General features: G+C 45.8%; 1 protein-coding gene across 1 annotated transcript; it reads right to left on the bottom strand.

Annotated features, from left to right (window-relative positions):
- Positions 1–6: 6 nt before the first annotated feature.
- LOC121288908 (zinc finger protein PLAG1-like) lies at positions 7–4,266 on the bottom strand. The gene is made up of 3 exons (XM_041207766.1): positions 4,227–4,266; positions 2,946–3,144; positions 7–1,273 (listed from the first exon to the last, which is right to left on the bottom strand). Exons 1-3 carry the CDS (start codon positions 4,264–4,266, stop codon positions 7–9), a joined length of 1,506 nt encoding a protein of 501 aa, XP_041063700.1.
- Between the last annotated feature and the right edge of the window lie 22,340 nt (positions 4,267–26,606).

Raw genomic sequence — 26,606 nt, 5'->3', positions numbered from 1 at the left:
AGCTGGTTATTGAAATACTTGGTGAAAGCGGGGCAGTGGAGTAGGTGCGACGGTGGAGGGAAAGGGTGTCGAAACCCGATGAAGCTGGGTCAAGCTCAAACTGGCCACTGAAGGCCCCCCATCCGGCTGCTGCCCCTCGAGGGGAGCCATTCTCTGCCCAGCCTCCCTTTGGCCATACGACAGCCCCGCATCACCATCTGGAGGTTGGCTGGCACCAGGAGGTGTGGGCAAGAGTCCAAGCAAATGGGAGATGTCCATGGAACTCATGTTCAAGGGCTTGGCATCTTTATGCATGGTGCTGGTACAGCCTGTGTTGTCCAAGGAAGCACTCAAGGTTTCTAATCTGATATCCGAGCTTTCCTTACCAGCTGCCGATTGGGATTGAAGCCCTGGTATATCTCCCGACAATTCCATGTTGTAGCCCCTTGTGCCAACCTTTAGAGACTGGTCTTTGCTAGGCAAGGGGTTATATGAAGTAGTATTGAGTTGGTATTGGGAGAGTTGCATACATCGGCTTGTAGGAGGTGGTGTGGAAGGAGAAAGAATCGGCGCTGGTGTCTCTATGCAACCCGACCTTGTTGCCAGTGAGCTGGGTACCATGTGGTGAGGCCTTCTTGGGTGATGGCCAGATGGCAATGGGTGGGTGTAGAGTTCAGGTCTCACGCTTGCATTGTCTTTTTGCACCGGCTCACCCAGAGGATCAGGCCATAAGGTGCCAACCTCCTCTTTCAGGGAGATGGGGGAGCCGCCATTCAACGGCTCAACCATCCCGTGAGCCACCAAATTCCCTCTCGGCAGCTCCTGAGCATGGCTTTTTTTGGTGTGCCGCGTCAAGTGATCCTTCCGGCCAAAGCGCTGGGCACAGAATTGGCAGAGGAAGTCTTTGCGCCCCGTGTGGACCACTGTGTGCCGCCTGACATCCTTGCGGGTGTAGAAGCGCCGCTCGCAGCGATCGCACGCGTGCCGTTTCTCCCTGGCGCTGTTGGCGAGCCTACCTGCATGGCCCTTCAGGTGCTCCAGCAGCTGGTCAGTCCGCCCAAACTCGCGGGCGCACACTCCGCACGTCAGGTCACCGCTGGCAGCCGAGTGCAATGCCAGGTGCCGCCTGTAGCCCAGTTTTGTGTTGTACCTCTTGCCACACTCTTCACACCTGAGCAGGGTCTTGTTTGGGTCATGGGTCTGAAGATGGTTCTTAAGGTGATCCTTCCTGTGGAACATCTTCTCACAATATGAACACCGGTGAGACTTCTGAGGACAGTGGGTAGCCATGTGTCTGAAGGAGCAATGACATTCAGGAGATTAGCAGGGGCAACAAGCTCTCAAATCCCCCGTTAAAGGAGATGTTTACTCTGCTAACTTTAGTTTTTACTATTAAGCACCAAGGTCTATCATGAAGAACCCTGTAGGAGAACTTTTCGAATCCTGTGCTGCCAGTGAGGAGCCATGCTTGCTGAAGATTGAGAATAACACTATAGCCCTGATTATCTTCACCTCACTTCTCTTGAATTTGTGGCCATGGTCCAGGATCAGATAGCGACAGTGGGATTGGGAGACATTTCTCTACATCTTAGCCCTAAATGGCCCAGCTCTTGTTCTCAGACAATGATCCCTAGTTGTTGAATCTACAACTTGGGGGAAAAACAGCCTCTCATCATCTACCCTGTCAAACCCTCTAAGAATCTTGTACGTTTCAATGAGATCACTACTGAGGATAAAGGCCAGCTCTACTCAATCTCTCCTCCTAGGAGAGCTCCCTTAACCCAGGAATCAATTTATATATGCTTTAATGGGTGACTGTAGGCTAAAATGAGCCATATAGTCTTCCCCATTGTGTTAATCTGTCTTGCGATACAATCAAGATTGAACAGACTAAGACTGAAGATGAGGTCTCAAAAGCCTGTAGATCACAGGAAGAGAAGGCTGAGGAGTTCCACGGTTTGGAACTGTTAAATTAGCCCAAAACATACACTTATTGGTGTCTCTTGGTTGCTTTTTTGTTATTAAATTAGTATCAATTAAAGCAACTTACCTGATCAAAAGGCTGAATTCACAATTAAAGTCTAACCCTTTATCAGAAATGCCCTGGCCACTATTTATCCTACAACGGACATTATTAACACAAATTATTTGTTCATTATCACATTGCCCCTTGTGACACCTTGTTGTGAGCAACTGGGTGCAAAAGGGGAGGCAGTGGCGTAAGTGATGTTGTCACTGGACTGGTAATTCAGAGACCAGGGTAATGCTCTGGGGACCTGAGTTCGAATCCACCATGGCAGATGATGGAATTTGAATTCAATAAAAATCTGGAATTAAAAGTCTAATGCTGACCATGAAACCATTGTTGTAAAAACCCATCTGGTTCACTAATGACCATTAGGGAAGGAAATCTGCCACCCTTATCTGGTCTGGCCTACACATGACTCCAGACCCACAGCAATATGGTTGACTCTTAAGGGCAATTGGAGATGGGCAATAAATGCTGGCCTAGCCAGTGATGCCACATCCCATGGATAAATAAAAAAAAAGTGCTTCAGTGTCTGTCATTTGGGACATTATGAGGGTATGAAAAGTGCTAAATAATTGCAAGATCGTCCTTACTTTGTATGGTTCCCAAAGCTTTCCAGCACTGAGGGTTTTCCTCACCTCATGTCTGGATCTGTTATAGACTCAGTTGATATCGAGACAGATTATTGTGATGAGTCAATAGCTCCATTATTGTTGTCTCAGGTGAAGGTGGTGGAAGGAGACCCAGATGGTCTGTGGTCTCATTTCATCCAAAAACTCCAATGTTTCTATGGCACCTTTAACATACACATTTTTCCCTGAGGCAGTGACAGAACGAAAAACAGATCTAAGGAGGGGTGACCAAAAGCCTGGTCGAAGAAGATGGGTGAAGTGATGGAGGGATTTAGAAGGGGAATTTCCAAAGCCTAGCCCTTTACCTTATCAGTTTATATTTGGAGATAAACGCTTTGGCACAGTCATGTTGGGAGCAGATATACGGACGTTCTCCGGTGTGTGAATAGGAGTGCGCTGTTAGTTTGTCCGCAGTGAAGAAGATTTTCTCACACAGCGGACAGGGGAATGTTTTCCGTGGTTTTGTCTCTTCTCCCTCCCTCCCTGCGCCCAGGGCCTGACTGTCTCGCTGCAGGATCCTCAGGCTCGCCGTCTGGTCAAACTGACCATCAGGGACAGGAGGAGTGTCTGTCTTCAAGCGGGTGGAAGCAAGCTCGGTCCCCAGGCGCCCAGTCACGGCCAGTCCGCGCACTCTCCCTCGGACTGTTCCCTGGCTCAACTGGCTGCAGAGATGCGATTCCAGCAAACTGAAGTTGCTGAAGACGTTACAGCAACTGGAGCATTTCCACCGGTTGGCAGTCTCCACCTGCAAGAGAAAGAAGAAACTGCGCTTTAATTTAGAATCATAGAATCCAACAGCACAGAATGAGGGTCACTGTGCTTAAACCGGCTCTTTGAACGATCCAGTTAAACAGTTTCACCCCTCTGTGCTTTCCCTGGAGCCCTGCAATCCTCTCTCCATCAGTATTTATCCAATTCCCCTTTGAAAGTTACAAATGAATCTGCTTCCATCGCCCTCTTGGGCAGATCACAACAACTCACTGTGTAGAGAGAAAAAGACCCTCCTCATCTCATTCTCTGGTTTTTTTTGCCAATTATTCTATATACCTATCTATATAGATATATATAGTAATATAGGATATATATATATATATATATCTGTATCCTCTATATCTATTTCCTTTGGTTACCGACCCTCCTACCACTGGAAAAAGATTCTCCCTGTTTTCTGATTCCCTGATATCCACCTGATGAATCTCTGATCGTTTCGAAGAAGAGGAGAAAGAGCCTTAGAAACAAATGGAAGGAACTCTTGAAAAACCACATGCCTTCCTCTCTTAGATCTGTGTCAGTTCTGGCTCTCCATCCCAAACACAAGTCACTGAGGTCAAGTTCTTCCATTTCTGTCAAGTCTTGACGCATCTCTAAGAAAAGTCTCCAAGCTCTTCATGGTGAATAGAGGTGTTTTGAAGGGCAGTAACAACAGGAATTCATATGTGGACAATCAAACCTGCCCATTTCCTCCACAACAAAGCCTCAGAGGCAGCAAGGAGATGAAGGAGATGGTACAGATTGAGGGAGGAATGTTGGCCAGGACACTGAGGAAATTGCTGCTGTGTCCTTTGAATAGTTACCAGTGACTTAACCATTCATCTCAAGCACTGGAACAGGCAAACAAGTTGCCATAGGCAGAGAACTGAACTTGAGATCTTCCAAGTTTGCTTGGCAAAGAGATTCTCTAGCTCTGAGTTATTGGAATAGCCACTGGAAAATCAGGCAATGTGATTTAACCCAAACAAGCCAATCCCTGAGTGACAAAATGAGACTTACAGCAGGAGACGTGTAGAGCCCAGGCTCCTGTTTGATAAGCACCGATGGAGCTTCCATGAATTTGGCGTAATCTGCCGCATACCAGACTTTCAGTTCCATATGGGGTTGGATGCTCTGCAGAAGATACCATTCCATTTAGGATCTACATAGTTAACACCTACTCATGATGTCACATCACACCCTCTGTGGCAGAACCCATTGGATGATACCACCCATCAGGTGACACTTCCCCATTGGCTGACACCTTTCCTGTGGATGTCACCTCCCTGTTAGGTGTCACTTGTCTACACTGTGACACCTCCCCATCTCCATTGGGTCTAGGCTCTGATAAGATCTACAGCCCCTACCTTTACAGTTGTGAAGTACACTTCTCCCCGGTGCTGGTATGCAACAAGGGTTTGCTCCTCCAGATTCCTCGCAGGACGCACAAACATCATCCAGTTACCTGATTCTTCATCCGGAGTGTTTAGGAAATATTTTACCCCATCCTTTAAAACCTGGGGAGACAGACAGTGTACCTATGGAACAAAGTATACAACATGGCTCCCTCAAGCACACCCTAAACTCCTCGCCAATGGCATAAAGGGAGGAACAGGAGGAGACCATACAGCCCCTAGAAAATGTTCCACAATTCAGTTAGATGATGGCTGGTCTATACCTTTATTACCCGCTGTGATTCCATTTCTCTTTATATCCTTGCTCAATAAAATTATAACAATCTTAACCTTGAAATTTTCGTTTGACCCCCAATTTCAACAGCTTTTGGGAGGAAAAGTTTGAGATTTCCACCCCCATTTGTGTAAAGCAATGTTTCCTGGGTGAAATACACACACTGTTGGCGCCTCCTTATATGGTAATAATGCAGAGCATTAGTGCCAACAAGGGTTTCTACTGCAAGCCCTTGCCCTACCAGCCTGTGCCAATTGATGCCAATATTCAGTTATGTAATACTGCCTGAAGGATACCTGAAGACATTGCTGTACAATTACAAGGCACAAGTCAGGAGTGTGATGGAATACTCTCCACTTGCCTAGATCAGTGTAGCTCCAACACTCAAAAAGCTCAACATCATCTGGACAAAAGCAGCCTGATTGATCAGCACCCCACTCACCACCACTCCCTCCACCACCAACCAGAGTAGCAACAGTGTGTACCATCTACAAGATGCACTGCAGCAACTCACCAAGGCTCCTCTGACAGCACCTTCAAAACCTGTGACCACTGCCACCTAGAAGGACAGTAGGGGAACAGCACCAAATGCAAGTTCCCCACACACCAGCCTGACTTGGAACTTCACTGTCGCTGGGTCAAGATCCTGGAACTCCCTCCCTAACAACACTGTGGGAACACCTTTACCAAATGTACATCAGTGGTGCTGAAAGAAAGTTCACCATCATATTCTAAGCATAAACAGAACAAAAGAATGGTGTCTGGTAGACAGAACCAAATATTGGTGGCACTTCTACACCGCACTTGGTAAGCTCCTGAGTGAGTCAGGTGACTTGGTGAGTCAGGTTCAACAATATAGAAGTGGCTGCTGAAGAAGGGAAGGAGAAAACTGCAGACGAAGGAATGTTTTTTTAATTCGTTCGTGGGGTGTGGGCGTCACTGGCTAGGCCAGCATTTATTGCCCAGCCCTAATTTCCCTTGTTCAGAGGGCATTTTTAAGAGTCAAACATATTGCAGTGGGTCTGGGGTCACATGTAGGCCAGACCAGGTAAGGAGGGCAGATTTCCTTCCCTAAAGGACACTGGTGAACCAGATGGGTTTTCACGACAATCAAGGTTGCATGGCCATCATTAGAATTTTTAATTCCAGATCTTTATCGAATTCAAATTCCACCGTCTGCCCTGGTGGGACTGGAACTCAGGTCACCAAGGGGGCTCTGAAGAAGAGTCATACGGACCCTGTTAACAAACATTAACTCTGTTTATCTGTCCAGATGCTGGTAGACCTGCATTTTCTGTTTTTGTTCCCCACAGCATTACCCTGGGCCTCTGGATTACCAGTACAGCGACAATGCCACTACGCCACCATCTCCCCGTGTTGCTGCTTTTCTTGCTATGTGCATTTATAGGTTCTTGAAAATATGAATTTAGCTCTGTCTACAACAGCACAGAGAATTAAGAGATCAGGCACACACCTGGAAATTATGCTCCCTTACCCAAGGATATATACTTTTTGAGAGTGTAGTGTACCCTTACAGAATATCTCAGTACACAGACGGCCATTTGACCCAACATGCCTGTGCTGACTCGGTCCAATTTAGTCCCACGCCCCAGTTGTTTCCCCATAACTCTGGAGTATATGTCCAATTGTTTTTGAAGAGTTCCTATTGAATCAGATTCCACCACCCTCTCAGGCAGTACATTCATAAACCAAAGCAGGATACAGAGGAGGGCAGGGAAGGTCATTCGATCCCATCCTAACCGATTCACCCAGAAAGAACATATAGCTTCTCACTGTAGATCCCGTAGTTTCTCAATTGATTCCTGGGGTTTGACCTCCACTACCCAGACACACGTCATTAAATACAATTGTCCCTAAAACACAGTGAAGAAAATCCTGCTCTAGGGAGAGGTTGTGTTGTCAATGAAGGTGCATTTAACTAATTCCTAGAATGAGGGGTGTTCTGTGAGGGGAGATTGAGTAGAATGGACAGATATTCTCTGCAGTTTAGAAGAACAAATCAAACATATAAAATTCTTGTGAGGGTTTGATAAGGCAGATACTGAGAGGTTGTTTCCCCTGCCTGGAGAGCCTAGTACAAGAGGTGACAATTTCAGGATAAGCAGTCAACCATTTAGGACTGAGATGAGGTGAGATATCTTCACTCAGAGGGTTGTGATTCTTTGAAATTCTCCATCCCAGAGCACTCTGAAAGCTCGGTTGTTGAGTATATTCATGGCTGAGATCAACAGATTTTTAGGCACCAAGGAAATTGGGGATAGTGTCGGAAAGCGGAGTTGAAGTAGAAGATCAGTCTTGATCTTCCTCAATGGCGGAGCATGTTTACTTCTTATGTTACTGCAATCTCTTTGCAAGGGAGGCTAAAAACCTGTATTTGTCAATCCATACCTGTAACACAATCCTGCTGTCATCATTGTTGGTGAGCCTGGTTGAAAGTTGGCCCACAAACGGTCCAAACTGTGTCCGCTTCTGAATCACCTTCTTGGCAAATACTCCTAGGACTGTAAGAGGGCATCAAATTAACACAGAATTTACAACACAAAAACAGGCCATTCGGCCTGACTGGTCCACGTCAGGGTTTCTGCTCCACAAAAGCCTCTTTCTATCGTATGTCACAGACCCCTATCAGGATCTTCTCTATTCCTTTCTCCTGTGTATGTCTCCACTCTACTCCCCACCCCCACCTCCACCCCCACAAGTGGAAACAACTTCTCTACATCCACCCTTTCAAATCCTTTCATAATTTTAAAGACCTGTATCAGATCAGGAGCCCCAGGCTGTACAGACTTTCCTGACAGGTATAACCTCTCAGATCTGGTATCATTCTGGTAAATATTTTTTGTACCTTCTCTAGTATTTCTGTCTCCTGCCAATACCTTTCGGTGTATGTGCGGAAAACCGATGACATCATTGGCAGGAGATGCAATGCCAGCAAAAATCTGTCACAGGGTGGCTGCCGCGCAACCTGACTTGATAGCACGGAGGGGGTGGGCACCTGGGCATGATTGATGTCCACATCGGCCAATAGTAAGGATGTATGTCAGCTTAGAGGGTGGGGTGATGTATGTAAGCCAATCAGAGCTGCGGGCACGGGGCTCAATGAATCATGTGTGGTTGTAGTAGTTCGGAGCCTGCTGAATGAGAACAACGTTGTTACCAACCGAGGGCCCAGAACGATTTCGTGAGAAGCTTAGACCACCGAATCGGTGCTCTGCACAAAGGCCACTTCAGTGGCCTCCTCATATCTGAGGAGCTGTGGGGTGAATGTTGTTGGGCGCAATGTTGAGTTTTATTTACTGGTTTGGAGACGGGGTCTTGACTGGTGTTTTCTGACAGCGTCTGAATCTGCTTGAAATATCTTTCAAAATACATGGGAAAATGTCTTTAATAATTGTTTGATAAGCATCTGTGTTCCTGGGCGCTGCCTGCTCCATCACTTGCTATAACGTCACGGAGTAAAACACGACAACTACGCATGCATGGCAGCAAACACTGCCTCTTCTACAAACCTTTTATAATGTGGAGACCTGAACTGTGCTCAGTGTGGCCTAATCAAGTCTCGTGCAAGTTTAAACGATGGATGGTCGATCAGTAACTGAGTAACAGCGTGGAATTGAAGTGCAGAATGTGGTTCAAGAATGTGTTATAATATAATGTGTGCTGCAACGGGTACATGTACTGATCCATCCCATACCGGGAATGTCATTGAATTGTTCTCCTGTCGGCTGGTGGTGGTAGAAAGTGTCTAAAAGTTTCTGTAAACTAGCCTGTGTAGCAATGCCTCTCTTCCATTTAGTATACTCCTAGCCATACAAATACCTCTATATTAAAAGTGTACAATTCACTTGCATCTCTATTGCCAGCCCACAAGCCCATCCCTCCTGTGTGTCTCAGTAGGTTCTCCCACATAAAATTATGGTTCCCCCTTTGTGTCCTTAAGTTGGATTCTGTTTTTTCCTCTCTCAATATATCCTGTTCCCCCACCCCGCACCCACCTTTCCCATTTTATATCCTCTCAATATTCCATATTGTGCTTTCAATATCCTTTTTTCAAAAAAAACTTGTTCATGGAATATGGGTATCACCCATCCCTTAGTTGCCCTTGAGAAGGTGGTGGTGAGCTGCCTTCTTGAACCGCTGCAGTCCATGTGGTGTAGGTACACGCACAGTGCTGTTAGAGAGGGAGTTCCAGGATTTTGACCCAGCGAAAGTGAAGGAACAGAGATATATTTCCAAGTCAGGATGGTGAATGACTTGGAGGGGAACTTCCAGGTGGTGGTGTTCCCATTTGTCCGGTGTTCTTGTTCTTCTAGGTGGTAGAGGTCGCGGGTTTGGAAGGTGCTGTCGAAGGCATCTTGTAGATGCTACACACTGCTGCCACTGTGCGCTGGTGGTGGAGGGAGTGAATGTTAAAGGCGGTGAATGGGATGCCAATCAAGTGGGTTGCATTGTCCTAGGTGGTGTCCAGCTGCTTTAGTGTTGTTGGAGCTGGACTTATTCAGGCAAGTGGAGAGTATTCCATCAGATTGACTTGTGCTTTGTAGACGGTGGACAGGCTTTGGGTAGTCAGGAAGCAAGTTACTCACCACAGAATTCCCAGTCTCCGACTTGTTCTATTGGCCACAATATTTATGTGGCTGGTCCAGTTAAGTTTCTAGTTGATGACAACTCCCAGATGTTTCTACATTGAATTGCCTCAATATCTTTTCTTTATTCTTCATGTGGTAACCTGTATCTTCTCTGAGTGCAGTTATGTCTACTCCTTGTTCTCTGGTTTCTATTCATTCACCTCAACCTGTAAGAAATACCTTTAGAACATGAGGTACTTGTGGCCCAGTCACTGCACAGGCTACTTACTCTGCTTGCTGACAGCCGGCATCTCCAATACTCGGAGGGCAAGGTAGTGTGGTAGAGTCAGCCTGGCACGGCTGGGAATGGTCCTGTCCTTCACCTTGATTAATGGCCCATGTATCCTGCACTCCCCAGGCAGGCATTTACCACAGTCCGCACACCCTAGAACAACAACAATGTGCATTTACATAGTGCCTTTAATGCAGTAAGCATGTTCCAAGGTGTTTCACAGCAACAAATCAAAGAAAACTGGATACTCAGCCATATAAGGAGATATTAGGATAGATGGCCAAAAGCCTGGTCAGACGGATAGGTTTTAAGGAGCGTCTTAAAGGAGGAAAGAGAGGTGGAGGAAGGGAATTCCAGAGCTTGGGGCTGAGGCAATCGAAGGCATGGTCACCAACAGTGGAGTGGTTAACATCGAGGATGTACATGTGGCCGGACATTTCTCAAAACCTCCCTCTTTGACCAGGCTTCCTTGTTCTTATTTTCCAGTTCCCTTGCAATATCCTACATCAGGCAGGAGCCCTTAAAGGGACAAATCGCACAGCAACAGCAACTTAAGCAGCACATGTGCAGTAAGTTGCATGTGAAGCTGATCCCTGCAATTTTAGCAGCCAGTGTGTTAATGCATCCCTGTGAAGTTCCTCTTTCTACTCACCCACTTAGCACGACATTGGGCCATTCATCACTAATGTACTTGTGATTTCAACCTTTTTATTTCCAGGCTCCTCCTCCCCTCCACTTTATCCTCTTCCTCTCCAATATCTCCTCCCCTCCACTCTCCTGCCCCTCATCCTCCTTCCCTTCAACCACCTCTCATTCAACCCCCGCCCAACAGTCTCCTCCATCCTGCTTCCCTTCAACTGCCTCCTCCATTCCTTTCCCCTCCAAACTCTCCCCAAAAACCTTCCTTTCCCCTCCCCTCCATCTCTCCAACTACAGCTAGGGATGGGCAACAAATGCTGACCTTGCCAGCGACACCCACATCTTGAGAATGAATGAAACACAAACTCGAGACTCCTGCTGAGCCCAATTCCCCACATTGGAGAGTGAATCATCCAATCAAAGTTCAGTCACGTAAACCAATCAGCAGGCTACATGTGTCCAGCTTATTCCTCGATCTACGACACTGGGCTGACTTGCATCACCTGCGAAACATCACCCATGTGGGAACTGGTGGTGCCTGGGGACGGGGCTGTGGTGGTGATTGTTGGTCTCGAAACGAGGAGTTCAAAAAAGAAAAACACAAGGAGGAAAAATGAGCTCCAACGGAACCCGAGTCAAACGTTCTGATACTCGGTTTAAGAGAAAGGGAAAACAAACTTACAGAGCTGATCTGTGGACATGTTCAAGGAGTTTGAAGGGCAGACCTGCAGAGGAAATGGATAGTTTAGTAAAGCACATAGCAACATTCCTTCCAGCTCCCCAAATATCCCCTGCACAATTCCTTATCACTTGATTTACTTTCACGATTCCTTCAATCTTTGGGGGTCCCTTGTCTTGGTCAGGTTATAGAGGCCGATGGACAAAAGCAAAGGGCTGTGCAGTGGATAGATGGGAATACTGAGGAATTTTCCAAGTTCACATATCAATGGTTCCGTAGTGGCGTACTGCAACAACAACTAAACCAATACAGCGCCTTTAACGTAGTAAACTGTCCCGACACGCGTCATCAGGCAAATTTTAACACAAGGAAGTATTAGGGCAGGTCTCCAAAAACATGGCCAAAAGAGGTAGGTTTCCAGGAGCGTCTTAAAGGAGCATGGAGAGGTGGAGAGGCTTAGGGATGAAGCACAGAACTTAGGACCATGGCTGTTTGTGTCAGCTCGCTGTGTGTGAATGAGCTGCCTTGTTTCCTCCATTATACCAGTACCTAAGAAACTCTTCATTGTGTGCAATGTCCTGAGGTTGTGAAAGGCTCTGTATATAAATGGAAGTTCTTTCTTCTGAATTAAACAGATGTATTAATATCTCTGTGACCATTAAGCCTCTTTCCCAGCTTTTGGCAAATGCAGGGCATGGAGACTAATCTCAAACTGCAGCATCGATCTTCACCCTTCACCCATTTCCTCCAAGATTCGTCAGTGACCTTGTGCTCTTCCCCATTAGAAAATTCTTGCAAAAAAAAAACCTGCTTTAATGTTTATTTTCATTCATGTCCAGGATATGGGTGTTTCTGGCATTTAAATCCCTTCTTCAGCTGGCTCTGTGAAGATGATGCTGGATTTGCTTCTTTATCCACCACTAACAGTTCGATACAGCTGACTGGCCAATTCAGAGGGAAACTGAGAGTCAACATGAAGCTCTGAAGGAGAGTCATACGGAGTCAAAACACTAAATCTGTTTCTCTCTCCACAGATGCTGCCAGACGCGCTGAGTTTTTCCAGCATTTTCTTGAGAGTCAACAATGTTGCTGTGGGTCTGGATTCACGTATAGTCCAGACCGGGTAAGGATGGCAAGTTTCCTTCCCTAAAGGACATTTTTTTTTTTCATTTTTACCATAACGTTTTAATAAAAATGTCAAATATTACAATAAAAAAGCAACACAAATCTCATCCGTTCTGTGGTAATACCAATCTAATCATCAAAGTCCCAGAGGTTTCAGTGAATGCTTTGCAACCACTATTACGGATGTGGCTACTCAGGACACCACCCCACCACAGCAGCCAAACATTCCCACGTAGGGTTGGGTTTGTCAGGTGCTACTGATACCGCCATTGTAAATCTAACTTTTTAAAAAACTGAATTCAAATTCCCATGGTGAGATTTGAATTTAAGTTCTACTTGATGACAAGTACAGACCGCTGGATTACAAGTCCAGTAATTTACCCATTGTACCACTGCACCATAATTTACCCCTGGTTATCTCTGACTACATGACCATAAAGTATGAAGCTGAGACTCCACATCCAGTGAAACTTGCACTCAGGGTTGGTGAAGAGATACAAGGGAGGTCCAGCGACAGGCCTCAAAGCCTAAATCATGGGTGAACTCTGAGTGAACTCCCACACCCACTTGTTCTTTCCTCTTTACCTCACATACTTCAGGGAGCACCAAAAGTAACCCTGCAGTTCACCAGCAAGGAATGGAGAAAATGTGTGGCATTTCAATCCCAGAATTATATAGAATATTTAGCACAGAATATATAGTACAGAATCAGGCCATTCAGCCCAACTCATCTGTGCTGGCATCTCTACTCCACGTAAGTCTTCTCCAATTCCATCTACCCCATCTCAACTTTCCAGTATATCTTTCCATCCCCTTTTATCTCACGGACTTGTCTAGTTTTCTAGAAGGAGAAGTCTATGGTTTGAGAAGAGGAGTTCCTGTGAGAGGAAAACTGTATCTGTCACTTTACAGATTGCCAATTTGATTGGAGATATTCCTGGAGGATTCATCACAACCATTCCACTCTTCACTCATCGATGTATGGCTCCTTATATGGTCAGTTAGCCTCTTCCCATCCTTGGTAGCTTTTTATTTGGTTCTCGCTCCATTGAATCACACATGCCTCCTGTTTTGTGATTTATCTTGTGGCCTAATCTACACTGGAAAGGTTTCCCTCTACTCATGAGTGGATTCAGCTCTGACTCAGTTAGCTGTCTTCAAAACTACTTCATTTACACTACATAAATGATAAGCTACGAGGTAAGTACATCTCTCTTATGTGCAGACTATTTCATCTTCTAACAAAGTCTCCAGCACATGACTGCTGATGTCACTGCTACATCATGATACATATCACTATCTCATTACATAACTATTAACCCATTATATTACATCTCCCCCCAAGTATGTAAATTTTTTAAATAACAATGTTAAATTATTTATTAAACTATTTACTTAACATTTTTGAACTTCTGTAACCTCCTTTACTGTTACAGACACTATCCAACTTCTAGTCTTACTTTCCATGCAGAACACTACTGCTCTAAAGGGGTAACTTTGCCCCATCCGCCCATAGTGTGGAGTCGCCAATTTTTGGCTGCCTTCTCAGATCTTCAGGGCTTCTCCTGAGCCCTCTTCAACTACCAGGGACTCTCCCGAGCCCACTTCACTTAAAGTCTGCTCCCCGCAGTCCTTTGTCTAATTGGAGCCCATTTCCCCTTTCCTTAACTTCACTGGGACCTGTTTCTGTCGCCCATCTCTTGGGACACTTCCTGGGACCTCTCCCTGTCCCCCTTCCTTGTCCCTGTCTCCAGGACACTTGCTGACTCTGGCACTCTGTAGCCAGTCGCCTGACCTGGGTTTTCCCGTGCCCTTCTGTTCTGTCTTTGCGCAGGACCTGTCCTGGGTGCAAATAACGTGAAGGTGCCAAACTGCGCATGTGCAGCCTACTCCCCGATCTGTGCATGCGTGAGATCTCCAAAGACTTGTCGGGACTTGGAGTTCTCGGCCTCAGTAGCCAATGAGCAGATAAGTATGGATTTCTTAACAGTAGGTTTTATAACATGACCACAATGTAAGGCTGCTCGACTGTAGGCAATGGCATGACTGTGTCAGCATAAGAGAGTAAGACATCATTTCAGCAATGGAATGATTCTCCAGAGCTAAATCTAGAGTCCTGTACAGGACTGTTTAGCTAAAGCAGCTCTGCAGATTTGGCCTCTGCTTCTGCACTGATTACTTTAGCGGAACGACGATTTTCTGATGAGATTGAAGTGTGGGCATCAACTTAGTTTCATCCAAACTAAAAGGCTCTACCAGCGCTCTGACAGTACGATCCTCTATGGAATCAAGCATTTTGTTCTTGCTGCACAATTGTCCATGGTCAGCCTGTGAGGTACAATGCATCTCATTGGTGGATTCAGTGGGATAAAGATACAAATTTAGCTCTTCAACAGCAAACACAGCTGACTCCTCAAAAAAACCCAACAGACTTCATATGCTTCTGCTGTAGACTCAAAGAGCGTACCAATCTCTAAGACCTCATCTCCCAACGGATCTCTTGGTGCCAAAAAGGCTTCTTTCTCATAACCTTCTTCAGGAAAGAGCCAACCGAGGTCCAGAAGGTCCCCTTCTGCTCCAGTGCCTTCTGTGTCTAGCTTCAAAAAGAACCAAGAGATCTACATATGGCAATCTCTGTCCGGGGCCTAGTGCATGGTGTCTCTATGATGGAGAATGATCCATCACAAGGGACTAAACCTCACCAGCTGCTGCTGAATGGAAAATCATTTGTTCTGCACCCGACTTTGGAATTTCTTCCATGAAAGGCACCATGTTGTCCTGCTGTAGGTCTTTGTTTACTGTCTCCAGAATGCCCACTTATACACATACATTTCTGCTCAGTAAAGATACGCGTTGATTGTGGATGATATAGAGGGTTTCGACAATCTGTCGCCCCTTGTGGTGAAGGGTGGTGGTTATTTGACCTTTTTACTTGAAGTCCATGACATCTGGACCTTGCAATCTAACCTTTGGTGGTTGGATGTGTACTGATTTGAGCCATTCCAAATGTTCGGCCAGCATTGTAACTGATGCCAGATTTGGTAACAAGTTTAAAGTCAGTTTTAAAGCCTATAACTTCCAAAGCGAGAGGCCAAAAGTCTTGTTTGTGATCCTTTAATCTAGGAAATCTGCAATCTCACTGCTTTGCTCATTGCCAATTTCTTGAATTGTCTGCATTTCATTGTCTGTGTTTCAGAGACAATTTCTTGCTTTCTTCCTTTAGTGAATTTTTTTTAGATTCACAGAACTGCTTGAAGTGTCCTGCCTTTCCGAGGTGGAAACACCCTAACACCCTCTGACTTCCCCGCCTCCACCCACCCACTGGGCAATCTTGCCTTCTGTGCTGTTTTTTAGTGCCACAGCGTAAGCACCTCAGGGTGGCTGCTGTCAGATTGGTGTCACTACCAATGTTTTGTAATGTATCTTGTGGCCTAATCTATACTGGGAAGGTTTCCCTCTACTCATGAGTGAGTGAGGTCTGACTCAGGTAGGTTTTTTCAAAACCACTTTATTTACACTACAGTACATGGTAAGCTATGAGGTAGGTGCATCTCTCTTGTGTACAGACTATTCTATCCCCTAACAGAGTGTCTAGCACGTCACCATTAGATCATGATATGCATCACTATCTCATTCCTATAATTATTAACTCAATATGTTACAGCTCCTTCCCGGGCCTGGGCTCTGGTCCTGCACAACTACACAAGGTCCTGATCAAGGGACACAGACTGGGGGGGTCAGGGCAGGGGCATAGAGCACTGTCCACTGGGAGCACGGATCAGTCACGGTCAGGGGAGGGGCGCAGATCAGCCTCAATGGGGGAGGGGCGCAGATCAGTCTCGATGGGGGAGGGGCGCAGATCAGCCTCAATGGGGGAGGGGCGCAGATCAGTCTCGATGGGGGAGGGGCGCAGATCAGCCTCAATGGGGGAGGGGCGCAGATCAGTCTCGATGGGGGAGGGGCGCAGATCAGCCTCAATGGGGGAGGGGCGCAGATCAGTCTCGATGGGGGAGGGGCACAGATCAGTCTCGATGGGGGAGGGGCGCAGATCAGTCTCGATGGGGGAGGGGCGCAGATCAGTCTCGATGGGGGAGGGGCGCAGATCAGTCTCGATGGGGGAGGGGCGCAGATCAGCCTCAATGGGGGAGGGGCGCAGATCAGTCTCGATGGGGGAGGGGCGCAGATCAGCCTCAATGGGGGAGGGGCGCAGATCAGTCTCGATGGGGGAGGGGCACAGATCAGTCTCGATGGGGGAGGGGCGCAGATCAGTCTCGATGGGGGAGGGGCGCAGATCAGTCTCGATGGGGGAGGGGCACAGATCAGTCTCGATGGGGGAGGGGCGCAGATCAGTCTCGATGGGGGAGGGGCGCAGATCAGTCTCGATGGGGGAGGGGCACAGATCAGTCTCGATGGGGGAGGGGCACAGATCAGTCTCAATGGGGGAGGGGCACAGATCAGCCTCGATGGGGGAGGGGCACGGATCAGTCTCGATGGGGGAGGGGCGCAGATCAGTCTCGATGGGGGAGGGGCACGGATCAGTCTCGATGGGGGAGGGGCGCAGATCAGTCTCGATGGGGGAGGGGCACGGATCAGTCTCGATGGGGGAGGGGCACAGATCAGCCTCAATGGGGGAGGGGCGTGGATCAGTCTCGATGGGGGAGGGGCATGGATCGATCTTGTTGGGGGAGGGGCATGGATCGATCTCGATGGGGGAGGGGCACGGATCAGTCTCGATGGGGGTGGGGCACGGATCAGCCTCGATGGGGGAAGGGATGGGGCACGGATCAATCTCGATTGGGGGAGGGGCACAGATCAGCCTCGATGGGGGAGGGGCACAGATCAGTCGATTGGGGGAAGGGGCGGGGCACAGATCAGCCTCAATGGGGGAGGGGCACAGATCAGTCTCAATGGGGGAGGGGCACAGATCAGTCTCAATGGGGGAGGGGCACAGATCAGTCGATTGGGGGAAGGGGCGGGGCACAGATCAGCCTCAATGGGGGAGGGGCACAGATCAGTCTCAATGGGGGAGGGGCATAGATCAGTCGATCGGGGAAGGGGAGGGGCACAGATCAGCCTCAATGGGGGAGGGGCACAGATCAGTCTTGATTTGGGGAGGGGGTGGGGCACAGATCAGTCTCGATTGGGGGAGGGGGTGGGGCACGGATCAGTCTCAATCAGTACAGGAGCACAGATCAATCTCAATCGGGGAGGTGGGAGAGGGGCATAGATCAGTCTTGATTGGGGGAGGGCAGTGGGGGGATGAAACAGGCACAGTTCAAAGCTTAGACCAGTCTTGGATCAACAAAAAGGGACCTAGAAGGAGTGGTTGGCTAGAGGGGAAGTCAGCTTAATACTGCCACCTATACACACACCTACACATACTCACACGCACTCTCACGCCCAGGTGCTTATTCACTCACACGTGTGTACTCACACGCACTCGCAAGCACGCACACACACACACACACACACACGTACTCACACCCACACTGCTTATTAGTAGTTTCCATTTGGCGGGGGTGGGGCTGGGGGCGTTGGTAAAATGGTTTAAAGAAAAAATGCAAAGTTCCCAGGTTTAAATAATAGCCATAAACTGATAACAGGTTGAAGCTTCTAAGCATTTTACCAAATGTTAAACAACTGTGGAGGAGAGTGAATACTCCCTCTGGTTAGTAAAAAATATTGCAAAGAACAAATTCATTTTTACATGAGAATGAACAAAGAATCTTTCCTACTATCTTGCTAATTTATAATGAGTAGAGAGGCACCAACATGTCCATTCCTGTCTCTTTTGACCAGATCAGTCTTGTTCAACACATTATCCACATGTAAGCAATGAAAAATCCAGATGTACTAAATGGATTTCTGATTATAATAGACACCATTATTGGTCACGTAATCTTACATACTCCATGTGAATATGAGTATTATGTGAACTTTAAGCTTTCTGTGCGTTTGTTGGTTTAAAAAAAAAGCAAATTTTTGATTGCTCTCTCACTGTTATATATAAACCGCCTAAATTCCACACTTGGAACCCTTTTCTCTCTGCGTTCTCTGTTGCAGCAACAGAATTGATGGGACAAAACGCAATTATTTCTAGAACCAGAACCTCTTAACTCATTAAAACGTGTGACAATGCAGCACCCTTCAAGATGAAACAGAATTGATTTGAAAAATATGGAACAAATCATTTGTAAACAAAATACATACTTAATTTTCAAAGCAGCTGCTGTGACTCCCAATGCCCACCAGCATTTTGCTTTAACAGCCAAACAGCAATGTCACATTGAATTGATGGGCTATGGTTGAATAACACAGCACTGAATCAACAGAGCCTTTTAAACCAGCGGGGTCCAAGAAGTTAGCCTCATGTGGCTAATTGAGAATCCACATCTGGATCATTGCATTTCTGATTAGTAAATTAAGAGAAACGCCATCAGTGGTCATGTGATCACAATACTCATATCACCACAATGTGTTTTTTTTAATTCATTCATGGGATGTGGGCTTCGCTGGCTGGGCCAGCATTTATTGCCCATCCCTAGTTGCCCTTGAGAAGGTGGTGGTGAGCTGCCTTCTTGAACCACTGCAGTCCATGTTTGTGCTTCTGAACTTTAACCTTTGTGAATGCAATATGCTAAGATGAAAGACAGAGGGTGCAAGTGTTTTTTGAGCAATGAGGCTGCTTTATTTCCTTGGGTAATGAGTGACAGTAAATGTCCAGTAACATGAAATATCACAGAATGTGTCTGTCGGCTCTCTGAATGAACGATCCACCTAGTGCCACTGCCCCGTCTTCTCCCTGTAACCTTGCACATTCTTCCTTTTCAGATAATAATCCAATTCCCTCTTGGATGCCTTGATTGAACCTGGCTCCACCACACCCACAGGCTCTGTATTGTAGATCTTAACCACTCGCTGTGTGAAAAAAGTTTTTCCTCATGTCTCCATTGCTCTTTTTGCCAATTACTTTAAATCTGTGCCCTCTGGTTCTCGATCCTTTCACAAGTGGGAACAGTTTCTCTCTATCTACTCTGTCCAGGTCCCTCATGATTTTGAACACTGCTATTAAATCTCCTCTCAACCTTCTCTTCTGCGAGGAGAACAGTCCCAATTTTTCCAATTTATCCACTTAACTGAAGTTCCTCATCCCTGGAACCATTCTCATGAATGTTTTCTGACCTCTCTCCAATGCCTTCACAACCTTCCTAAAGTGTGGCACCCAGAACTGGACACAATGCTCCAGTTGGAGTACATTTATCTAAATTGTGTGCAAGCCGTTTGCCAAATTAACATGCGGGGTAAAACATGTCACCATACAGCAACTTTGGATAGTCTGAGATTTGTCCTAGAAATGCTGCTTTGGGTATACTGAACCATGCTATTGGCATTATTAATCAATACATCCTTACAGCAGAAGAACAAGCCAGGGTGCACAACCAGACACCACAGGACCTACCCTTTGTCAGGTCAGTTTACAGACAAAACCTGTTCCACTTCATTCCGAGGGGAAGCACAGGGCCAGAGACCAGAGAGACAAACCAATAGAATGTCGAAGGGAACAGGAAATTCCTGAGCAGTGGAGGCGAGAGAGGAATACTGTAGCAAAACTCAACACCAATCCTTATTGTTAAAGACACCAGGCTTTCAGCTGCTCTACCAAATTCCTTTCTGCTCTATTTTAACAGAGTTATTAACTCATTTTTAAAAAGTGGCATGCCACTGAACAAGGTGTCTGCTGTGGGTAACACTCTCCCCAGAACGTCATGGACTCAACTCCCACTCCAGGTCTTCGAGCCCACACTCCAGGCTGACACGTCCAGTGCAGTACTGAGGGACTGCTGCACAGTCCCGGGTGCAATCTCTCAAAAGAGACATTAAACTACCCTCTTGGCCTCTTGGGTTGATGCAAAAGATTCCATGCCACCTTTTTGGTGAAAATCAGGAGAGTTCTCCGGTATCATGGCCACTATTTATCCCTAAATCAACATCACACAAACCAATTCTCCTGTCAATTCTCAGCTTGCTGTTTGTTGGAGCTTGCTGTGCACAAATTGGCTGTTACATTACATATGTGTCTATGAAGCAACTACACTTCAAAAGTACTAAATTGACTGTAAATTGCTTTGGGATGGTCTGGGCTGGTGATAAGTGCTGTATCAATGCAAGTCTTTCATAATAAATGATCATTCATGGCTGTTATTACAGAATAGGGATCTGTTTCCCTCAATAATAAACAGAGCCCTATTTACTGTGTATGAAGTGTTGAGATGTGATGTGATACTTCACTAGCTCTGCATTCACACTTCCTGCTCGATATTCTGCTTACATTTAATATTATCAACAGTACTCCTTTCAGCATTTTAAAGGTCTAGATCATGTCCTCTCTCCACCTTATTCTCTGAACTGAAAATCAACTCACTCCACTTAGAGCAATGTCGGATGTACATTGTTCCAACAGTCCCCTGAAATTTAATGCTGCAATGGTGGAATCACAAGGAAGATTAGTTCCCTTGGTGGAGTGGCAGCTCTACTCACCATCCCAGAAGGGGCCTGCTGCTCAAAGTGGTCTCAAGATTTTGGTAGTCAATGCTGGGGAAAGATCAGCTCCCAACTTAATCCCTATACTCAGCATCAAGCACACCCATTCCAGAGTATATAAAGAGTGGGAGCAATGGTTGACCTTCTGTGAGAGAGTGTGTTTGTGTGTGTGTGTGTGTGTGTGTGCGTGTGTATGGTTTGCAGTGTTTTATGTGTGTGTGTGTGAGTGTGTGTGTGTGTGTGTGTGTGTGAGAGAGAGAGTGTGTGTGTGTGTGTGTGTGTGTGTGTGTGTCCTTTGTGCAGGGTTTTATATGAGTGCATTTTGTAGGGTTTTATAAGTGTGCATGTGTGTGCGTTTTGCAGGGTTTTGTGTGTGTGTGTGTGTGTGCGTTTTGCAGGGTTTTGTGTGTGTGTGTGTGTGTGTGCATTTTGCAGGGTCTTTTGTGTGTGTGTGTGTGTGTGTGTGTGTGTTTTGCAGGGTTTTTTGTGTGTGTGTATGTATGTGTGTGCGTTTTGCAGGGTTTTGTGTGTGTGTGTGTGTGTGCGTTTTGCAGGGTTTTGTGTGTGTGTGTGTGTGTGTGTGTGCGTTTTGCAGGGTTTTGTGCATGTGTGTGTGTGTGTGTGTGCGTTTTGCAGGGTTTTGTGTGAGTTTTGCAGGGTTTTGTGTGTGTGCGCGTTTTGCAGGGTTTTGTGTGTGCGTGCGTTTTGCAGGGGTTTGTGTGTGTGTGCGTTTTGCAGGGTTTTGTGTGTGCGCGCGTTTTGCAGGGGTTTGTGTGCGTTTTGCAGAGTTTTGTGTGTGTGCTTGTGTTTTGCTGGGTTTAATATGTGTGTGTATATTTTGCAGGGTTTTCGCTGTGTATTTGTGTATGTTTTGCAGGGTTTTCTGTGTGTGTGTTTTGCAGGGTTTTGTGTGTTTGTGTGTGTGTGTTTGTGTGTGTCTGTGTTTTGAAGGGTCTTCTGTGTGTGTGTGTGTGTGTGTGTGTGTGTGTCTGTGTTTTGCAGGGTTTTCTGAGTGTGTGTGTGTTTTGCTGAGTTCTGTGTGTGTATGTCTTGCAGGTTTCTGTGTGTGTTTTACACGGTTTTATGTGTGTGTGCATTTTGCAGCGTTTTATGTGTGTGCGCGTTTTTGCAGGGTGCTGTGTGTGTGCGTTTTGCAGTGTTTTGTGTGTGTGTTTTGCATCCTTTTGCGTGTGTGTGTGTTTTGCAGTGTTTTAGTTGTGTGCGCATTTTGCAGGGTTTTGTGTGTGTGAGCGTTTTGCAGTGTTTTATGTGTGAGCGTTTTGCAGGGTTTTGTGTGTGTGAGCGTTTTGCAGGGTTTTGTGTGTGTGTGTTTTTCAGGGTTTTGTGTATGTGTGTTTTATGTTTGTGTGTGTTTTGCAGAGTTGTGTGTGTGTTTTGCAGGATTTTATGTGGGTGTACATTTTGCAGGGTTGTGTGTGTGTGCATTTTGCAGGGTTTTGTGAGTGTGTGCGTTTTGCAGGGTTTTGAGTGTGTGTCTGTTTTGCAGTGTTTTGCATGTGCGTTTTGCGGGGTTTTGTGTATGCGTTTTGCAGGGTTATGCGTCTGTGTGCATTTCACAGTGTTTTGTGTGTGTGTGTGTGTCTGCCTTTTGCAGGGTTTTGTGTGTGTGTGCGTTTTGCAGGGTTTTTTGTGTGTATGCGCGTTTTGCAGGGTTTTGTGTGTGATCGCGTTTTGCAGGGTTTTGTGTATGTGTTGCAGGGTTTTGTGTGTGTATGTGTTGCAGCGGTTTTTGTGTGTGTGCTTATGCGTTTTTCAGGGTTTTGTGTGTGTGTGTGTGTTTTGCAGGGTTTTATGTGTGAGTGCGTTTTGCATGGTTTTTGTGTTTATGTGTGTGTGTGCGTTTTGCAGGGTTTTGCGTGTGTGCACATTTTGCAGTGTTTTGTGTCTGTGTGTTCTGCAGGGTTTTATGTGTGTGTGTGCGTTTTGCAGGGCTTTGTGTGTGTGTGTTTTGTGTGGGTGTTTTTTGCAGGGTTTTGTGTGTGTGTTTGTGTTTTGCAGGGTTTAATATGTGTGTGTGTGTTTTGCAGAGTTTTGTGTGTGTGCTTGTGTTTTGCTGGGTTTAATATGTGTGTGTGTATTTTGCAGGGTTTTCACTGTGTGTGTGTGTTTTGCAGGGTTTTCTGTGTGTGTGTGTGTTTTGCAGGGTTTTGTGTGTGTGTGTGTGTATTTTGCAGGGTTTTCACTGTGTGTTTGTGTGTGTTTTGCTGGGTTTTGTGTGTGTGTATTTTGCAGGGTTTTCTGTGTTTGTGTGTGTTTTGCAGGGTTTTGTGTGTGTGTGTGTATTGCAGGTTTTTCTGAGTGTGTGTGTTTTTTGCTGAGTTCTGTGTGTGTATGTTTTGCAGGTTTCTGTGTGTGTGTGTTTGTGTGTGTTTTACACGGTTTAATGTGTGTGTGCATTTTGCAGCGTTTTATGGGTGTGTGTTTTGCATCCTTTTGCTTGTGTGTGTGTTTTGCAGTGTTTTAGTTGTGTGTGCATTTTGCAGGGTTTTGTGTCTGTGTTTTTCAGGGTTTTGTCTATGTGTGTTTTGTGATGTTTTATGTGTGTGTGTGTTTTGCAGAGTTGTGTGTGTGTGTTTTGCAGGGTTTTATGTGGGTGTGCGTTTTGCAGGGTTGTGTGTGTGTGTGTTTTGCAGAGTTTTGTGTGTGTGCTTGTGTTTTGCTGGGTTTAATATGTGTGTGTGTATTTTGCAGGGTTTTCACTGTGTGTTTGTGTATGTTTTGCAAGATTTTGTGTGTGTGTGTGTGTTCTGCAGGGTTTTGTGTGTGTGTTTGTGTTTTGCAGGGTTTTCATTATGTGTTTGTGTGTGTTTTGCAGGGTTTTCACTGTGTGTTTGTGTGTGTTTTGCAGGGTTTTCTGTGTTTGTGTGTGTTTTGCAGGGTTTTGTGTGTTTGTGTGTGTGTGTGTATTGCAGGGTTTTCTGAGTGTGTGTGCTTTTTGCTGAGTTGTGTGTGTGTATGTTTTGCAAGTTTCTGTGTGTGTGTGTTTGTGTGTGTTTTACATGGATTTATGTGTGTGTGCGTTTTGCAGCGTTTTATGGGTGTGTGCGTTTTTGCAGGGTGCTGTGTGTGTGCGTTTTGCAGTGTTTTGCGTGTGTGTGTTTTGCATCCTTTTGCTTGTGTGTGTGTTTTGCAGTGTTTTAGTTGTGTGTGCATTTTGCAGGGTTTTGTGTGTGAGCGTTTTGCAGGGTTTTGTGTGTGTGTGTTTTTCAGGGTTTTGTCTATGTGTGTTTTGCAGTGATTTATGTGTGTGTGTGTTTTGCAGGGTTGTGTGTGTGTGTGTTTTGCAGGGTTTTATGTATGTGTGTTTTGCAGGGTTCTATGTGTGTGTGTGTCTTTTGCAGTGTTTTATGTGTGAGCGTTTTGCAGGGTTTTGTGTGTGTGTGTTTTTCAGGGTTTTGTCTAAGTGTGTTTTGCGGTGTTTTATGTGTGTGTGTGTTTTTCAGAGTTGTGTGTGTGTGTTTTGCTGGGTTTTATGTGGGTGTGCGTTTTGCAGGGTTGTGTGTGTGTGTGTTTTGCAGAGTTTAGTGTGTGTGCTTGTGTTTTGCTGGGTTTAATATATGTGTGTGTGTATTTTGCAGGGTTTTCTGTGTTTGTGTGTGTTTTGCAGGGTTTTGTGTGTTTGTGAGTGTGTGTGTGTATTGCAGGGTTTCCTGAGTGTGTGTGTTTGTGTGTGTTTTACACGGTTTAATGTGTGTGTGCGTTTTGCAGCGCTTTATGGGTGTGTGCGTTTTTGCAGGGTGCTGTGTGTATGCGTTATGCAGTGTTTTGCGTGTGTGTGTTTTGCATCCTTTTGACTGTGTGTGTGTTTTGCAGTGTTTTAGTTGTGTGTGCATTTTGCAGGGTTTTGTGTGTGAGCGTTTTGCAGGGTTTTGTGTCTGTGTTTTTCAGTGTTTTGTCTATGTGTGTTTTGTGGTGTTTTATGTGTGTGTGTGTTTTTCAGAGTTGTGTGTGTGTGTTTTGCAGTGTTTTAGTTGTGTGTGCATTTTGCAGGGTTTTGTGTGTGAGCATTTTGCAGGGTTTTGTGTGTGTGTGTTTTTCAGAGTTTTGTCTATGTGTGTTTAGCGGTGTTTTATGTGTGTGTGTTTTGCAGGGTTTTCACTGTGGGTGTGCGTTTTGCAGGGTTGTGTGTGTGTGTGTGTGTGTGTGTGTTTTGCAGAGTTTTGCGTGTGTGCTTGTGTTTTGCTGGGTTTAATGTGTGTGTGTATTTTACAGGGTTTTTGCTGTGTGTTTGTGTGTGTTTTGCAGGGTTTTGTGTGTGTGTGTATTTTGCAGGGTTTTCTGTGTGTGTGTGTCTTGCAGGGTTTTGTGTGTGTGTGTTTGTGTGTGTTTTGCAGGGTCTTCTCTGTTTGTGTGTGTGTGTGTGTGTGTGTATGTATTGCAGGGTTTTCTGTGTGTGTGTGTGTGTGTATGTATTGCAGGGTTTTCTGTGTGTGTGTGTGTGTGTTTTGCTGGGTTCTGTGCGTGTATGCTTTGCAGGGTTGTGTGTGTGTGTGTTTTACAGGGTTTTGTGTGTGTGTGCAGTTCGCAGCGTTTTATGTGTGTGTGCCTTTTGCAGTGTTTTGCGTGTGTGTGTTTTGCAGTGTTTTATCTATGCGTGCATTTTGCAGAGTTTTGTGTGTGTGTGTTTTGCAGGGTTTTATGTATGTGTGTTTTGCAGGGTTTTATGTGTGTGTGTGTCTTTTGCAGTGTTTTATGTGTGAGCGTTTTGCAGGGTTTTGTGTGTGTGTGTTTTTCAGGGTTTTGTCTATGTGTGTTTTGTGGTGTTTTATGTGTGTGTGTTTTTCAGAGTTGTGTGTGTGTATTTTGCTGGGTTTTATGTGGGTGTGCGTTTTGCAGGGTTGTGTGTGTGTGTGTTTTGCAGAGTTTTGTGTGTGTGCTTGTGTTTTGCTGGGTTTAATATACGTGTGCGTGTATTTTGCAGGGTTTTCTGTGTTTGTGTGTGTTTTGCAGGGTTTTGTGTGTGTGTGTGTTTTTTGCTGAGTTGTGTGTGTGTATGTTTTGCAGGTTTCTGTGTGTGTGTTTGTGTGTGTTTTACACGGTTTTATGTGTGTGTGCATTTTGCAGCATTTTATGGGTGTGTGCGTTTTTGCAGTGTTCTGCGTGTGTGTGTTTTGCATCCTTTTGCCTGTGTGTGTGTTTTGCAGTGTTTTATGTATGTGTGTTTTGCAGGGTCTTATGTGTTTGTGTTTTGCAGGGTTTTATTTGTGTGTGTGTCTTTTGCAGGGTTTAGTGTGTGAGCGTTTTGCAGGGTTTTGTGTGTGTGTGTTTTTCAAGGTTTTGTCTATGTGTGTTTTGCGGTGTTTTATGTGTGTGTGTGTTTTTCAGAGTTGTGTGTGTGTGTTTTGCAGGGTTTTATGTGGGTGTGCATTTTGCAGGGTTGTGTGTGTGTGTGTTTTGCAGAGTTTTGTGTGTGTGCTTGTGTTTTGCTGGGTTTAATATATGTGTGTGTGTGTTTTGCAGGGTTTTATATGTGTGTGGACGTTTTGCAGGGTTTTATGTGTGTGTGTGCATTTTGCAGGGTGCTGTGTGTGTGTGTTTTGCAGTGTTTTGTGTGTGCGTTTTGCAGGGTTTTGTGTGTGTGTGTTTTGTGTGGGTGTTTTTTGCAGGGTTTTGTGTGTGTGTTTGTGTTTTGCAGGGTTTT

Source organism: Carcharodon carcharias, chromosome 2 (genome assembly GCF_017639515.1).
Source record: "Carcharodon carcharias isolate sCarCar2 chromosome 2, sCarCar2.pri, whole genome shotgun sequence".
NCBI lineage: Eukaryota > Metazoa > Chordata > Chondrichthyes > Lamniformes > Lamnidae > Carcharodon > Carcharodon carcharias.
This window is presented reverse-complemented; position numbering and strand designations above follow the sequence as displayed.

Bases quoted from the DNA above. Each gene is read 5' to 3' on its own strand.
- LOC121288908 (XM_041207766.1), bottom strand. From the start codon at position 4,266: ATGGCAACTTGTTTGCCTGTTCCAGTGCTTGAGATGAATG. The intron at 3,145-4,226 runs GTTAAGTCACTG...TCCTGCAGCGAG, and splicing joins TCCAGTGCTTGAGATGAATG to ACAGTCAGGCCCTGGGCGCA. The intron at 1,274-2,945 runs GTAAAGGGCTAG...TTGCTCCTTCAG, and splicing joins TCCAAATATAAACTGATAAG to ACACATGGCTACCCACTGTC.